Here is a 16,076-nt window from a genome sequence, read left to right as displayed (position 1 = left end):
CACTAATCCAGTCTTATTTCATATTTGTTGCACTTTTTTTTCTAGTACAGACACATTACAAAACAGATTAAAGTATTGCCGGCAATATATATGAAATCATGATATTTTGGTTATTTATGGTTTTATTCAGTTTTGGTTAAAGTTGATCTTGATACACCTTTTTCCCTTTCTGTTGTTCCCGCTATTTGACCTATTATTAATTAACTTTCATAATAATTATTAACTATTTAATAAAGATTTCAGATGCCTTACATTTACATAATTATTTTAACTTAAATAATAGCATCATTTGCCATTTTCAGAGTCTCCAGCTACAGTACAATGCATTCTGGAAAGATTAGGCCAGCTTATTTGATTCAACTTTACTTTCTCTTTCATCAGGAAGAATATACAAACCCACCATTTGTTTCTGTCATTCAGGTGCTGTGGTGGCAGAGGGAGGCAGGGTCACGATTGACAGGTCTAAACTTGATGCCTCCAATCTCCTGGGGAACGTTCCAGAGCCCCACCGGAGAGACCACCACATCCTATACCGTGTGATTTCTCTGCCACGTCACGGGGCTCTGTCTATACCAGGACATAATCTCACCAGGTGCTGGGCTCATTTCTTGGTGTCTCAATGTACAGTATGCCCTGGGAACTAACACTGAAAATAAAATTTAGCAGCGTAACAACAAATCCAAAACACAAGAAAAACAACCACAAAACTTTAAAATATTTCTTTTCTCCACAATGTGACAAACATTGCAGTGGCACCTGCCTCTATCCGTTTTATTTATTGCCCAAAATAATCTATATTGTGTTTTCAAATGTGTAAATGATGCATTGCAGACAGAAATATTTACACAACACCTCTACCAATAAGTATATGTAATTAATGAGGGAATGAGGGCTCAAGTCAAAAATACCCAGAATGATCTCTTTGGAAATTTAATTTTCTTTATAATTTATTATAACCAACTAAACTATTTTTAACCACTGTCTTTTAATTTTCATCCTTCCCCAGGGACCAACCAGATTTCTCACAGATCACCCTGAATAAGATCGGCATCACATACATCCACGACGACTCTGAGACGACGAGCGACAGCTTCACTTTCCGGGCTTGGGTGGCTCCTTTGGATCTCTCCTCCTCTTCCTCCTCCTACTTTTCCCCTCTGTATTCAGCCCCATCATCCTCCTTTTCGTCCATAGACACGGTCTCTCATCGGCGAGTCAAGGACAGCCTGGCGGTGACGGAGACGTTCAACATCACAGTGACACCAGTCAACGACCAGCCGCCACTCATCAGGAGCAGAGCCCCGAGCATGAAGGTGGTAGTTGGAGAGAGAGTCGTACTTGGCCCAGACAATCTGCAGGTGAGCAAATGCAAAGCGAACAGGTGTAGATGCGGATAGCCATTTCTACACTATTTGTTTCTCAGTAATGAGATCCCGATTTTTAAAAATGATTATTTATGAATCACTGGAAACAATGAAGCATTTTTAGTGCTCTATATGCAAAGTGTCAATATCACACCAGAGAAAGTTTATCTTATTTATAGTAGCCAAAATTGTTATTATTTTCCAGTTACTTACTAATAGAATTCATAAAACTGGGTTTTCTGCGAACATATCGACTAACCAAACAGCTCTGACATTTTGCCTTCTGAGATTTATCAAACCAGCAGCAACAATATTTCAATATCAATGTAAACTTTGGGTGACCGTTTTCCTATAAAACAGTCTTATAAAACATAATCTTTTGCAATCTCTGTGTCCAGGTTGAGGATCATGACACCCCTCCAGAGGAGCTGCACTACCTAGTGATCAGTAAACCCAACAACGGCTACCTGACGCTGGGGGAGAGACCAGAGCCGGTGACCTCTTTCACCCAGTATGATGTCAACCACGGCCGGCTGCACTTTATACAGCAGGTGAAGAGTGACTCTGCACCATGGATACTTTGCAGCTCTGTAATTATTCTGATGGAAAACATTTTTGCTAGTAGAGAAATCAGTATGTATGGCAGTCTGTCACTGTGTTTTGATAGTGCCTCCCGGGGTTGCCAAGGACAAAAATGTCCAAATCCTACACATATGGGCTCTACATCACTGGCCACAGAAGATTAAGCTACAAAATTATAGTCCTTTCTCAAAAATAGACGACGCAACTCAGAAAAAGTGACATATGGATGCATCTTAAAGTCATATAGATCATAGATTTTTATTAATTTATTTTTTTTAACTTTCAGGCAGCCATTGATTTCAATTCATTTTAGTCATATGGAAATCAACTTGTGGAGATTTTAAACCTGCCTGAGATATATATATATATTCTGATATTCATGAGTGGGTATTATTTTTTTCCAAGTCATAATTTGATGTGATGGTAACTTTTTTTGGTGCTTTTTCATTCAATGCCCACTGTGTTTCTTTCACCTTCCTGTGTTCCCTCCATCAGGGTGAGCCCTCCACAGGAGTTTTCTACTTCAATGTAACCGACGGTTATCATCGTCCACTCTACAAACTGTTCAGTTTGGAGGTGATTAAGCCTTCTGTCTCCATGGTGAACAACACTGGTCTGTCATTGGTTCAAGGCAGGACCGCTGTGATCCTGACGACCAACCGGCTAGCAGCTCAGACCAACGGTCGCAGCAAGGCTAACATCACCTACACGGTCACCACGCACCCTCGCCACGGACGCATTGCTATTAACGACCAGGAGGTCACGATCTTCTGCCATGAGGACCTGCAGTTTGGGCGTGTTGTCTATCACATGACTGATCTCAGTGAATCAGAGGACAGCTTCCAAATCTCTGTGTCAGCCTTGTCGCCTGGGGTAGATTATGGAAATGTAACTGCACAGACAGTGAAGGTAACTGTGCGGCCTCTAGTCTACCTGAGGGAGCCGGTCAGAGTACCCAGCGGTATCGCTGTGAAACTCGGGAAAGCCATGATCGATGCCTCTGAGCTGGCAAGAATCAGCCGAGCCGACCCGGTCTTTGCGGTTCTGTCTCCACCAAAACATGGAAAACTAGTCAAGGTAAAACTGTTCATCGTATCTTTTGATAAAGTTTAAAGGAACATGCTGGTGATTTTGCATGTTTCAGCTCATCTTCATTCCTGCCAAACATTTTTCAAAGCATTCCATGTTTTTAGGTTGTTTCACATTGTTTTTGACATAAAATGAAAATACACTCGTAGAAACTTGACACTTACTTGTGATAGGGTATCCACCACAGTAGAAAATTACACTCTAGGCCCTGTTGCAAATCAGTGTCAGATGAACTTTCCTCTCTGGTTGATAGTTTCAAGTCTATTGTTAAAACTCTTACCATCTAATTTCAGTTCACTCTCTTTTCTGCTGTGTGTCTGTGCCTGTGTGAATATATGTAGATGACCTATGACCCTAACCAAGCATCAGAGGTCTTGAAGTCATTTACGTTCAGAGATGTGGTGCAAGGCCGAGTCGCCATTGAGGAGACCCTCAGTGACAGCGACAACCAGCTCCATGACAACAAATCAGTGCTCACAACAACTCGAGGCCACACCCCTGCCAGACCTCTCAATGATTCTTTCACCTTCCTGGTGAAGGCTGGAAATGTCCAACCAGCGAAGGGTGAGCTTCACTTCACCATCTTACCCCATCACCAGATGCATCATCATGGTCCGAGTGGTTTAAATAAAGCAGATGGGGCAAGTCGCGAACATACTACAACCCATCTGCCGACACATAATAGGACTACTACTGTAGGAGGAAGAGGAGGTGGACGAGGGGGATCCACAACACACGGCGGAGTTGAGGTGGGTTTGCACCCCCACATTTCGTCAAATAAAAACCACAACAGAGCACAGCACAAGTTGAGGCCTCACAGCCGCTGGGGGAACGACACACGCAGTGGGAGTCATGGAGGAAGATCAGGCAGTGGTGCAGAGGGAGCCGGAGGGGGTCACAATCCTCCTCCACAACCCCACAATCCTTCTGTCTCAGACAAACAGGGTCCCGTGAACCCTCCTGACACCCACCTGGTTCATGCCGAGGTCTTCCCTCGCCCCGCTTCTGATCCCCTCCTCATTATCCTGCCGCTGCTGGCCTGTTTGCTCCTCATCATTATTCTCATGGTTTTGATTCTGGTGTTCCGCCACCGCAAGGAGAAACAGGCCCGACTGCGGCTCATGCAAGAGCTCGCTAGATTGCCCTTACCCACTGAGAGCAGTCCTTACCTGGGCCGGCCGGAGCGGAGTGTGACTGTGCCCTCCGTGGTGGTCACCCCGCTTGGCCCTGCAAGCTGCCCTAACTCACCGAAGGTAGCCATAAATCCCAGGAGGAGGAGTCTGGCCCCTGGGATGACCTTCTGGGGGCCATTTGAAGCAGATGGAGCAGGTGGCGATGGGAACATTAGAAGTGGTCACAGTAATGAAAGACATTGTGGTAATGCTGTCCGCGTTGTTACTGCAGGATTCAAGACCTCTGTGAGATCTAGGTCCCAGACTCTGACTCTTAAAGACAACCAATACTGGGTTTGATTGAGGTAATTCAAAGAAAAACTGTGCCTTAGAGGTGTATTTTTGGTGAGAAGGATATAAATGGCATGTGTCTTCTCTCCAGGGGACATCTGTGGTCAAATGGTAAATCTGATCTGCTATGAACCTTTTATAAAAGAGGACAAAAATATGCACATTTTTTTGTAGAAAATGGATGATGGCCATCATATTGAAGTAATTTCACTGAAACAACTAGAACTGAACACATCTTTGTTGTAGTAATGTTTGTTAAGGCGTTAACCACCTATATAGGAGGATCAAAGTTAACAGAGTCAATTATTACTGCTTAGGCTGCTGTTTGTCATTGCACTTTCATGGTATTTTTCAGTTTTGCACTGTACTGCAATTGTGTGACATGAGAACAACCACCATTAGTTCCTTTATGCAAAAAATCCAACTTTAATTGTAACCATCAGTTTTGTACTGATTCCTCAAAACACTGGTTTTAACATTTGTAGCGACGAAGATAGTCTTATATTTTTGGAACCGTTACAGAACAAAGAAGTGAAACATAGACTGAGGTTTATTGCTATTACTGTAAATTGTCAAATTTAGAGTTAGCAGTGTAACTGGTAACTGAAATCTCTTGCCTACAATATAGCAACTTTTAACTGTAAAGAGCTGATGTGGTGTTACTTCTTCAAAAGAGTGTATGGTCAGCTGGTAGGTCATAATGTTGTTTTTACATGTCACTGAAGGTACTGTAAGCTTCAAAGTCCAAACTATTTTTTTAACATTTACCCCCACTGCACAGGTGTCATTCAATATACTGCAATTTCTGTTTTCCTTTGTCTGATTTTGTTACACCTCAAGGCTGCGAGCTGTCATGTAACTGTTTCTGATAGTTCATACATTATTAATGATTCATAGTGAGATGTAAAGACATAGGTAACTTTCCCAGTTCTGGATTGACTTCAGCATCTTTTTCACTTTTGACCCATTTTATGCCTGCATCCGTTTACCATGTGCTGTGAAAGATTTATTTTTATTAAAAGATATGTCTTAAAGACTTGTGTGTGTGTTCAACTCAAACACATAAATGCAATGAACTGTCAATGGAACTGCAAACCAAGACAGAGGATCCAAATTCATCTTTCGTGCAATATTTTTTGCAGTGTTAATGACCAACAGTGTCCATCTGGTGACATTGGCGATGGCCATTAAAAGCCGAGTATCTGAACACGTAAAAATGCCAGTAAAACTCACAATTGTGTGACAGTTACATAAACCCACTTCTAGGTTGTATGTAACTTGCAAAAGTAGGCTTCAGCCAACAGAGCCAATCAACAGTCAAACACAAAAAGAAAAAGTCTTTGTTATTTTAAGTCAGTATTCAAAACATGTTTCCAGATGTATATTGACCAGTCTATGCACCACCAGAAGGCTTTGTTTTTTTGCATGAAGTAGGACAATATATCCTGATTAACCCCAATCTTCATAATATCGTTATAAACAAAAAGATTTGGTATAATCAAATAAAATGATAACTGAAAAAACAGTGAAGAGGAAAATGACAAGAAATGGGAGAGGAGAAAGAGGCTAAGCCTAAATAATGGAGGGCCTGTGGCTGCAGTAACTTGACCTGCAGTCTGTGAACTCTGGTGTCAGATATCAGGGATCGGACTGCTGCTGCTTCCACAGCAAAAACAAGTGAGAACATGCTACTCTTTGGCAAAACTTTGCACTTGACAACACACAGAATACAGAATACAATTTCTATACTGGCCTGACATAACTTCACTAAAAATATGTCATATTTGCAGAATAATTTGTACATAGTTCGACAAAGGTTGGAGGAATGGCACACCAGGCTTTTTAATGACAAAATGAGAAAGTGATTTTATGAAATGACCTGACATTTTCATATAAATAAAATATGCTCTTCTCCATTGCAAAGTGATATGACATTAGTACTCAAACTTGTTCAGAATGTTGTTGCAGCATTAAAGTCATTTGTTTGGCACTGTCATGCCCTTAGTGACACTGTGTTTAGACTTTTATTGTCTAATGTAATTTTAAAAATAGCATTATATTTGGATTTTGTGATTTATTCTTGCACAAATTCATTCACAAAAAAATCAGAAGTTAGAAATGTTAGTCGTAGTTTGTGGTGTTGTCATGGCATTCTTGGTTTTAATAGCAATAACAGGCAGATCAGAATGTTTCTTTACCAGCATAGGGGCTTTTCTCTGAGAATGGTGTTTATGGCATTTACATTTAACAACATAAAAAAAAGAAAAAGAAATGGAAATAAATGACTGAAACACATTCTACTTTCATGTATTTACTGGAATGCTGTCCCACTGTGTTACATTTAAAAGTGTTAAGAAACAGTTTCATCATAGTTAATTATCTGTTTCTGAAGAAAAGAAAAAAAGCTGTTGGGAACAACAAACAGGCTGGTCGCTCACCCTATTATAAACCTCTAAAGTAACTTCCCAGGAAAGGAATGTCAAGTCAGACCTGAAACTGAAACATTTACCAGAAATACTATGTGACAGCACTAGATACTATAACATTTACAGTGTAAACCACTGTAATATATTCAGTTGATTATCTCAGTAATTAATCCTCATTTTTTCCCTATTTCTTTAGGGAGCATATTGGTTAAATATACCAGATCACAAACTTCCCTCTGACTGTTTGATACATGTTTATCTTGGAACCCGCTGCTGATTTTATGAAGGAGCTGCTCTATGGGTGAGGCTCATTAAATCAGTGCAGGATGCTGCCTGGTAAAAGTATTCAGAATATCAGCTTTTATTGAAAAGGTTTCTGGTTGCAGAAATTTTGCAAACCACAGAGAACAGTGGTATCCTTCAACAACAAAAATACTGTAATCAACTGGGGACTCACAACAAACAGTACTGGGATCTTATTTTGGTTACTGATTGGTTCAAAAGAATGTTTTGAAGTAGCAGGCTAACATGTAGGATAGGGAAACCAACCTTAAAGCCACTATAAGACGAAAAAAAAAAAATCTGACTTTGGCTCCCCCAAAGTTGGAGTATTCACCTCAGCGACACTGACATGAATGGGCTAAAACCACAATACTGACTGCACCAGTATTCACTATGATTGTCTAATTTTTTGTGACAAAAAACTATGTCCTCAGAAGAATTTGAAATGCACTATAATCACATAAAAAGCAATACTGAGCAGGTAATTCAAGTAAAAACAATGACATATAGAGATAGATTACATTTATTGTGTCTTTCAATCATTAAAAGATCCAGTTTAAGTGATTTAGGGAATTTCTTATCTACGTATATTTGTGTGGGGTTACCATGTTCCCGGATGGAGGGTTTCCATGAAGTGGTGAGGCAGTGGAGGATTGGAGAGATTACATGACTCTCAAACCGGGAATCCAGAGGCATCCCCATCATATTGAGAGCAGCTGTTTTTAATATCTGTGCAGTCCCGCTGATTTGAAAGATGTGCCTGGAGCGTCAACAAAAATCCCTGTTACTGGTACATTCATCAGAGCTGTCCGGATAATACAAGAAGTTGTCATTCCACAGTCCAGTGGCCTATATTTTTCTACAGAGTGGTATATTTCTTCCAACATTCATACCAGGCTCAGGTCCCATGACAACACAAGTCTCCAAGGTTTTCTCTCTTACAAGATGTTAAGATGTTCTCCATTACCAGAGGACGAACCCATCAATCAACACTGTCTGCTTCCCCCTTCAGGCCTCCCCCCACTTCCTAAAGGCCTTTGCAGTGCAACTTCTCCCTCTATTCCTACTGCTCATCGTCATATCTCTGAAGCGCGTCCTCCAGCTTGGCAGTGATCTTCTGGAAGAAGCCGATCTGCTGACGGAGGTGGTGCTGCATCTGCGAGCGGAAGTCCCGTACACGTGTGCGGTGGAAGTGTTGGATCTCTGCCAGTGTGGCGCAGGAAATAATGTTGCAGCGGTCGTGGAGCTCACCTTCCTGCTTAGGACAGTCTTTCACCTTGGTCAGTGCACCTGGAAGAGGACGGGGGAGGGAAGGAAGGAAATTGAGGGAGAAGACTGAGAAAGTGTGGCAGGTGTTTAATGTGTACACATTAAAAATAAAATTAGACCTTATGATTTCTTTTTAAACATGAAGCTAAAGCCAGGAGAGTGTTAACTTAACTTACCATTGCAAAACCTCAACTTGTTGTTTTGCCATTGCGGTTTTTGTAACGATTAAACATACAACACATAACTTTTTAACTAGTAAGCTTTAGAAGTGGTAGTAAGGGGATTTTTTTACCTTTGGAAATGGGCAGGCTTGCTATTTCCTCCTGTCTTTCTATTGTTTCCTCCTTCCGGTCTTTATGCTAAGCTAAGTTAACCGCCTCTTGGCTGTAGCTTCATTATTAACGGACAGACATGAGAATGGTATCAATCTGCTCATCAGGTTCTCAGCAAGAAAGTGAACAGGCGTGTTTCCAAAAATGTCAAACTATTTTCTTTGATACCCTCTACCAAAAGCCCAAGACAGGTCGCTATTCGGACAGGAGAGACTGACAAGCATAGAATTTTTTTTCAGAGAACAGTGAATTCAGCTAAAAAGTTGGAAACGTGATGTTAGAAGACTGCATGGGTCAATATGGGGGGTAAGTTTAAAACAGTTGGACCATTTTCACAGCAGACATTTTGACTGCCATACTGTGCTTCTCCTACTGTGATACGTCAAACTATCTGCTGTGAAAAAAGCCTATGACGTATATAAGGCACGCTGCTGGGCTGGCTGAGAGTTACAATTTTTTGAATGCTAACAAATAATAATGATGAAGGGTTTACAATTGACTATCAAGGGCTGCAGTTGATATTCATTTATCTTACAGTATGGACAGTAAAGTGCAGGAACACATTTACTCTTTCTGAAATACAGCTGAAAGAAACCCTCAGTGAGAGAGCATTCCGTTACAGAAGCTAGCGGCTAGCCCACAAGTGATGCAGGGAATTTGGAAAGAAATTTAAGGGAAAAAGGAAATGAAAAGGGCAAAAGGCAGAGTTTTTTAAGCTTTAAACCAAATAATAAGATAGTAAACCCTACGGTTAAAAAGATTTAAGAAGAGACTGTTTTTGACCTACACCCAAATTCTCCAAGCTGACCTCAAGTCTGATCGTGATATTTTTTTCATACTACAGAAATTAGCTGATTATTGCATACTTTTCCCCGGTTTCCCCTAAGTTTCCCAACAGCCACTTGTGACTCAGAAAGTCTAGTTTAGTATAACTAAACTCTCTGGGGAAGTAGTACAGTTAGGACAGACATGACCGATGAAAAAACAGATGAAGAGGAGCTCATTGTGACACTCTCTAACATGTCAGCATGTGGAGGAAATGAGGAGTTAGCTGGTAGCCTAGTACGACTCTCCTTTTAGATTTGTCTGTCACATGCACATGAAAAACACGCATCGGACCAGCTCTAGCACACTAGCGAACTGAAATTAACTTGGACTTTGCTCCCCTCCCTGCCAAGGTGATTACAGAGCTGTAACCTGAATCCTTGTACTGTTGGCTGGTGGGAAATGTGCACAGCTCTGTAGCTATCTGAACCCCCTCACACACGCACATTAACACACACACAACCCTCCCCTCTTCTTCTTCCTTCTTCTCTTCAACCACCAGGAGGAAGGAGGAAAAGAAGGAGAAGAAAAGAGGAGGAGGGGAAACTAATCTTGAGACCGCTCCATTTTGCATTCCTGCAGTCCCAGGGCAACACAGTACAAGGGGCCCAGGAATCTCCCCTCATTCAAATCAGATGTAGCCTCTGGACCTCACAGACAGAACGAGCAGACGGACTAGAAGACGGACCATACTGTACAGGGACATTTAGGTCAACAAAGCTGTCCCCCTTAAGTGCCCAACAGCTATTTTCTAGCTTTTATGCACTGCAATGTTGCCGTGCCTTCGTAATTAGGTTATTGGAGAAATTGTTTGACCCTGTATGAGATAGATGGATCTTGTGGTATGTAGAGCTACTGAGATAAGAATGGAGGTTAATGTCTTCGAAAATGTGAAAGAGTCTACTTTCCTTTGATACTCTGAGTCAAAAGAGTGTAACCCAATGGTTTATTTAGTTAGAGAAAAGCTGATCTTTCTCTCAATGAGGGCCCTTCATCAAATCAACTTTTGTGGAAACTGTGACTAAACCGGACCTCTTTTGTTAAAAGTAGTTATTTCACAACTATGACAGCAGAGGAGGATGTGTTCATGGGTGTTACTCAGCAGTCACTCCTATGACATCAGTGATGGTTTACTCAGAGTCTGTGCTTTTCATCTCAGCCTGGACTGAAATCTGAGCCAATGATTCCCTTTGTATAATTCTAAAAACTGGTTTATCAGTGTGTTTGAAACCATTAGCTCATCTACCTGACAGTATGTTTTTGGTCTTTAGATTAAGTGGCAGGATATTGTCTTTTCAACTGATTTCAGGGAAACTTGGTGAACAGTTAGGCTAACAAATGATTAGAAGTTTTGGTGTGGAAGAAGTTTTTTTTTTGGGGGGGGGGTACTATCTGTGTTTCTGAAATAAAAAAGAGAAAGAAAGAAAGACTGCTGTTCCCATTCCTAAGAGAGAATCACATTGGGGTTTTTTTTTTTCATAAAGCACTGGTAGCCAAGGTTTCCTGAAATGAAAATCACGCTTTGCCCAAGAATGACAACAATGCTTTGTGTGAGAGCTTATGAAAGCAGAAATTATGTTCTCAAATCGTGCGACATTACTATGAGTTGCCTTGTGACCTGTTTGGTTAAGTTGTGGGTCAGTTTTCAGAGTAAAGATGCGGAACAATTATTTTAGATAAAGATGGGATAAGTCAACTTGGTAATGTTTTGGGTAAATTTTCCACCAGTTTTCATTTACTAACAGCAAAAATACAAAGTAGCACAAATTTCCCATAAGATCATGTTCCAAAGAGACACATATCAATATTAATTCCACATATTACAAACATTCAGAAATCAGTCTTAACTTAGGCTTATTACTCCAAATTTAAATACTAGGGTCAGTGTCTTTCAGTGCAATAGAAGTGAAGGAGATTGTTTTTGTTGTTAGAGGTTTGTGGTCTATGGGGGACATAAAACAATGTGTTATTTATCAATCAGAAAGTAGGTGAAGTCCTGTCAGTCAAAGAGACCATTGGGATTCAGGCAATGTTTCGGAGCTGTGATTGTATCTAGAGAACAGAGCTGAGCGGACTATAGACACAGTGCCTCTAGGTTTGGCAGCTATCAAGACTTTGCATGCCAGGAGCAACTCCCTCCTCCCAACATGCCGAGAACTAACAAGCTAACTCCTCTGCAAGTCTTTTGTACATGCCTGAATGAGTGTGTGTTTCTGTGTGTTTTCAAATGAGTGAGTACAGGCTTTCACAGTACCCGGAGTGTTGTACACAATGGACTGGCCAAGGGTTTCAGTTTTCGACCCAGACTGACACTGCAGTTCAGTAAATGAAAACAGATGTTGCCTTTGGTTAGGAAGCAGTCAGAATCTGGGTCTTTGTATATTGTCTGCCTTTATATTGACATAATTAATAGATAGGAAGGCTGCGGGCTGGATGGCTTTTAGAAGCAACATTAATTATTTTTTTTAAAGCAAGTTAAAATAACTACAGTAAATTTGTGTGTCTCCTGTTTCACAGAAGATTACTGTCTGCTGCATGGAACCCAGAGCGAGAGGCCTGGATTCAAACCCTTCATATCTGCAACCCTCCACCCTGCACAGTCACCCATCAGCAAGAGTCCTGATCACTCAGTCCCTACACCTCTACCTGAAGCTAACCTCCCTGTGAAGAGAAGTATGCTAGGTCCTGCACCTCATTGATTTCTTGCAAGCATGTTGGAGGTTTAATGCTTTTTTTTGTCAGTATGTAACTCCTTCGCATACTCCTGTCATTCCTTGCACACAACACTGCACAGTTTCTTTCCCATCCCCAGGTTTTTAACATGTAAATGTGCTCACTGTCACTCACAAATGTGTCACAAATTCCTTTGCATTTATGCTATATGACAAACACTGTGGTTCTGAATTTGGATCCCACAGGAACACACACACACACACACACACACAAACACTTCCGCACCTTTCTGTACATGGATGATGTCAGGAAAATTGGCCAGGTGTCCTCTGTAGAGATCCAGCAGGTCAGAAATAGGATCCAGGTCTTGGCGTGGCTGCTCAGCAAAATACTCTCCTATCGCCTCGTAGGCCTCGCCAGTGTAGGCAATGGCCTTGTTCAGGCCCGCTGAGTAGGCCTGCTGGTCCAGATCGAATGCCTGTGCCAGGAATTTGAAGGACTGTCCCACTTTATGGTACTCCTTTTTGAACCCTGCCATCTGCTTGCGGGCGAACTCGTTGATGGTGGTGTTCACGACAACGATGTTCTCGTCCATCCGCTTGGTGAAGGTCTTGAAGCCTTCGATTTTGCTCTCGACTTCCTGGAGATCCAGAGGGACAGCAGGTGTGCTGAAGGAGAAATGTGGGGAAAAGACAGTCATTTTAGACCTCGTGGCTTTAATTTGAAAGTCCTTTATGGTTTCTTTTTATTTCACACATCATATCATCTTTATTACACAACCATGTGAGAACAGATTATTTCTCTGGTCTGGTTATATCTTTCATTATCAGGCGATCTCAATGATGAAAGCCTGTACTTACAGCACACTGACACAAGGAAACCAGATAACAGTGTCTTGTGAGAGGGCAAATATCCTCAGTAGTTACTTTTACACTGTTATAAAGTGGGTCGACAAAATAACAGGAACACCTAATGAAAAACTATGATGTAATCCAACACCACAAACTTGATTTTTACATCTCTGACACAGTATTAACATAACTATAATATTTAAAGCTTCACAAGAGTAGTCTTTTTCTGCAGGACAATTAAAAAGGAATGCATTACAATGTTAAGTGTTCTCGTTAAGTGGTCCATCCCCTGGTCCATCATTAATTTGCAATGTTTGGAACATTATGTGAAGGGCTGTAATTTATTGTTTTGGTGTACACTCTTTTCCTCAACCAGCCCCATCTTTATACTGGTGGCCTACATTTCCCAGGATGCCTTTACAATCTTCAGCGATTGTGCTTGACCTTAATGCACTCAGTGCTTGGTTATAAAAGTTGCACGAGCATGTAATAGTGACAACAGAGCCATGAGAGTGAAAAGTTAAGATAGCTTTTAAGTTAAGAAAGTGAAAGGACAATGGCCCTTATAAATCCAAATTAAAACCCAATCTGTGTTGTAGCAGCACTGTATTCAGATCTATTTTCTGCTGTTAATGGGGTAGATGTTGGCGTCTACTCATTCATACATACATACATCTACAACAGATACTTGTTACATTATAGGCTGTGGAAGCCTATCATAAAGAGAAAAACAGCTGCGCACATCTGTTAAATTGAGTATATTTAAACATGCAACACGTCAAAGGCTTTCCAGTGTGCACTCAATGCTGTTTATAAGTTTGTAATAAAAACAAGGATTCAAACCCACAACCTCTGCAGTACATAACCACCACTCCTACCTGATCGTGAGGAAGAAATTGGGCCCGACCAGCTCGTCCCTCTCTGCCTTCCTCTTGCCCTGTTTCCAGGCCTTCTCATCTACCCCGCACGTTAGAAAATGCTGGAAAACATCACAACGCGCCAACACAGGGTGGCTGGTCATGTGGTTCATCCACCAGATCAGACCCTTCCTCCTCTTGGAGATGAAGTCCTCCTCGAAGCGTCCGGTGGCCTGCTTCTCCGGCAGGTGGGGCACTGAGATGACAGGGAAACGCTCCACGAGCCGAGCGTACAGCCAGTCGAAGTGTTTATACCTGCGGGGAATGGAGAAAGAGTGGACAAGTGGGAGGATGAGAAGGAAGGAGAGGGTTGGGGAAGTGTAGGGGGAAGGTGTGAAAAAGACGGAGGAAAAGCAAACACAGGACTTTTTCCCAGCTGGGCCAGGTGGTAAATGAAATTTAAGTGAGCAAATATTGGTTTGGAATTACAGACCTACTGACAGGGGAACAATTTGAAAGGTGCAGAGGAAATCTTAAAGAGGAAAAGGGAGAAAAGGGAGATTTCTGAGAACTTCACCGGGCCAAAGGTCACAGTCATCTCTATTTTTGCTATTTTGTGGGATTAATTGTGGTCACAGGGAGAACCACAGAAACATTTATTTTAAGTGTATGGGGGCCAGAGGATCCAGTGAGGAAATAAGCCCCTAGATAGGGAGGATGAGGAGGAGGAGGAAGAGGAAGAGAGCTTGTACCTGCGGTTGACTTGTACATTTGTGTGCGTTGGGGTCAGGCCATAGGACATGTAGCTCTTCATGCCTTTGAACTTGGTCTGCTTGGTGGGGTCGTCAATGGTGCACGTGAACGGGTATGGATCCTCCTGCCATTCGGGCCCGTGCTTCCCCATCACCACACAGATCCTGTCCCCATCCTTCACAAAAGCAGAGGCCTCCCCGAGCAAGAAGGCCTCGCCTCCGGACTTGACAAAGGTGGAGAACCTGTTGAGGTTCCTCCCCACCGTGGCCGAGCTCTTGGCATGCTGCTGATGCTGCTGGGCACACCCACGGCGTGCAGGCAAGGAGGTGGTCACTGGGTGCAAGGGGGGCGTGCTACCAAGACCCTGAGGCGCATCGGTAGCAGGAGAGCCGTCGTCCCAGTCGTCGTCCCAGTCGTCGTCACTGCCCTGACTGGTGTGGAAGCTGCCTCCACCACTCCCGCCACTGCCGGCCCCGAGTCCCCTCTGCGGCTGGGAGTCAGGAGATGTGAAGGAGGTCTGGGTGGGTGGCAGGGCTTTGGTTTTGGGCGAGGAGAAGCTGTTGTTGTTACTATTGGAGGTGATGTGATCCTTGACGATCTCCACATAGGAGGCGGGGAAGAGGCCAGTCTCCCCCCTGCTGTTCTCCCCCTCCAGCCAGCCCTCCAGCTCCTCCTCGCTGAACAGGGTCACCAGCTCATTCTCTGTTATGGAGATCTCCCCTGGGTTTTCAGAGTGGAAGTCGTACAACACTCTGGCCTTCAACGCCATAATTTTATTATCACTAATATTACTTGTGTCTTTTTCTGTTTCAGTGTCCTCTTGTTCACTGCAAAGTCGCCTCAAGAACTTGCTTTTTCTTCCCGGATTAAACCTTTAAGATTTCTGTGGCACTTGAATGAGATTTAGATCGCGCAGCGGCAAAAAATAAAAAAATAAAAAAAGAAGAAGAAGAAGAAGAAAAGAAGGGTTATTTGTTTTCCACTTTAGTCATAATCAAACAGGCTTGAATCCGAGATCCGTGCATAAAAGAACAAGAACAGAAACACACAGCCTTGTATCCGACACCCACCTCCCTCCTCTCTCTCCGCTCCTCTCTGCGGGTTCAAATATCATTTGTTTCCATACAGAACTTAATCCCAGACGGAAAATGCAGAGGAAACCCGCCTTCACGGCAGATTTTCTCTCCAGCCGAAGATGCCGGTGAAAGTTTCAAGTTGACGAACAGTGCGACGAACTATGTGGCTGTTTTTCCCCCAGATAAGAGCCAGGGGAAAGTCCTCCTTTTTTCCTTTTTTTCTTTCTTCCTCCT

At 42.5% G+C, this 16,076-nt stretch overlaps 2 protein-coding genes across 3 annotated transcripts in view; one reads left to right on the top strand and one right to left on the bottom strand.

The window, feature by feature from the left end:
* The window catches only part of LOC120806557 (chondroitin sulfate proteoglycan 4-like), a 21,877-nt gene extending 16,390 nt beyond the window's left edge, over positions 1–5,487 (top strand). Inside the window, exons 18-22 of the mRNA XM_040157852.1 lie at positions 421–592; positions 1,007–1,358; positions 1,763–1,915; positions 2,442–3,023; positions 3,377–5,487. Of these exons, the coding sequence (XP_040013786.1) occupies positions 421–592; positions 1,007–1,358; positions 1,763–1,915; positions 2,442–3,023; positions 3,377–4,507 (2,390 nt within the window). The 3' untranslated portion in view covers positions 4,508–5,487. The remainder of the gene's footprint in view (positions 1–420; positions 593–1,006; positions 1,359–1,762; positions 1,916–2,441; positions 3,024–3,376) is intronic.
* On the bottom strand, positions 5,390–16,076 carry LOC120806558 (sorting nexin-18-like). 2 transcript variants are annotated; one of them, XM_040157854.1, is made up of 5 exons: positions 15,837–16,076; positions 14,766–15,657; positions 14,035–14,328; positions 12,591–12,973; positions 5,390–8,496 (listed from the first exon to the last, which is right to left on the bottom strand). In XM_040157854.1, the coding sequence occupies exons 2-5, from the start codon at positions 15,533–15,535 to the stop codon at positions 8,270–8,272; spliced, it is 1,674 nt and encodes a 557-aa protein (XP_040013788.1). In that variant the 5' UTR covers positions 15,536–15,657; positions 15,837–16,076; the 3' UTR covers positions 5,390–8,269. The 2 variants fall into 2 exon arrangements, with proteins under 2 accessions (XP_040013788.1, XP_040013787.1); XM_040157853.1 differs by having other exon boundaries at positions 14,766–15,649.

Source organism: Xiphias gladius, chromosome 20 (genome assembly GCF_016859285.1).
Source record: "Xiphias gladius isolate SHS-SW01 ecotype Sanya breed wild chromosome 20, ASM1685928v1, whole genome shotgun sequence".
Taxonomy (NCBI): domain Eukaryota; kingdom Metazoa; phylum Chordata; class Actinopteri; order Istiophoriformes; family Xiphiidae; genus Xiphias; species Xiphias gladius.
Note: the sequence above shows the minus strand (reverse complement) of the source record. Positions and strands in the feature narration are given on the sequence as shown.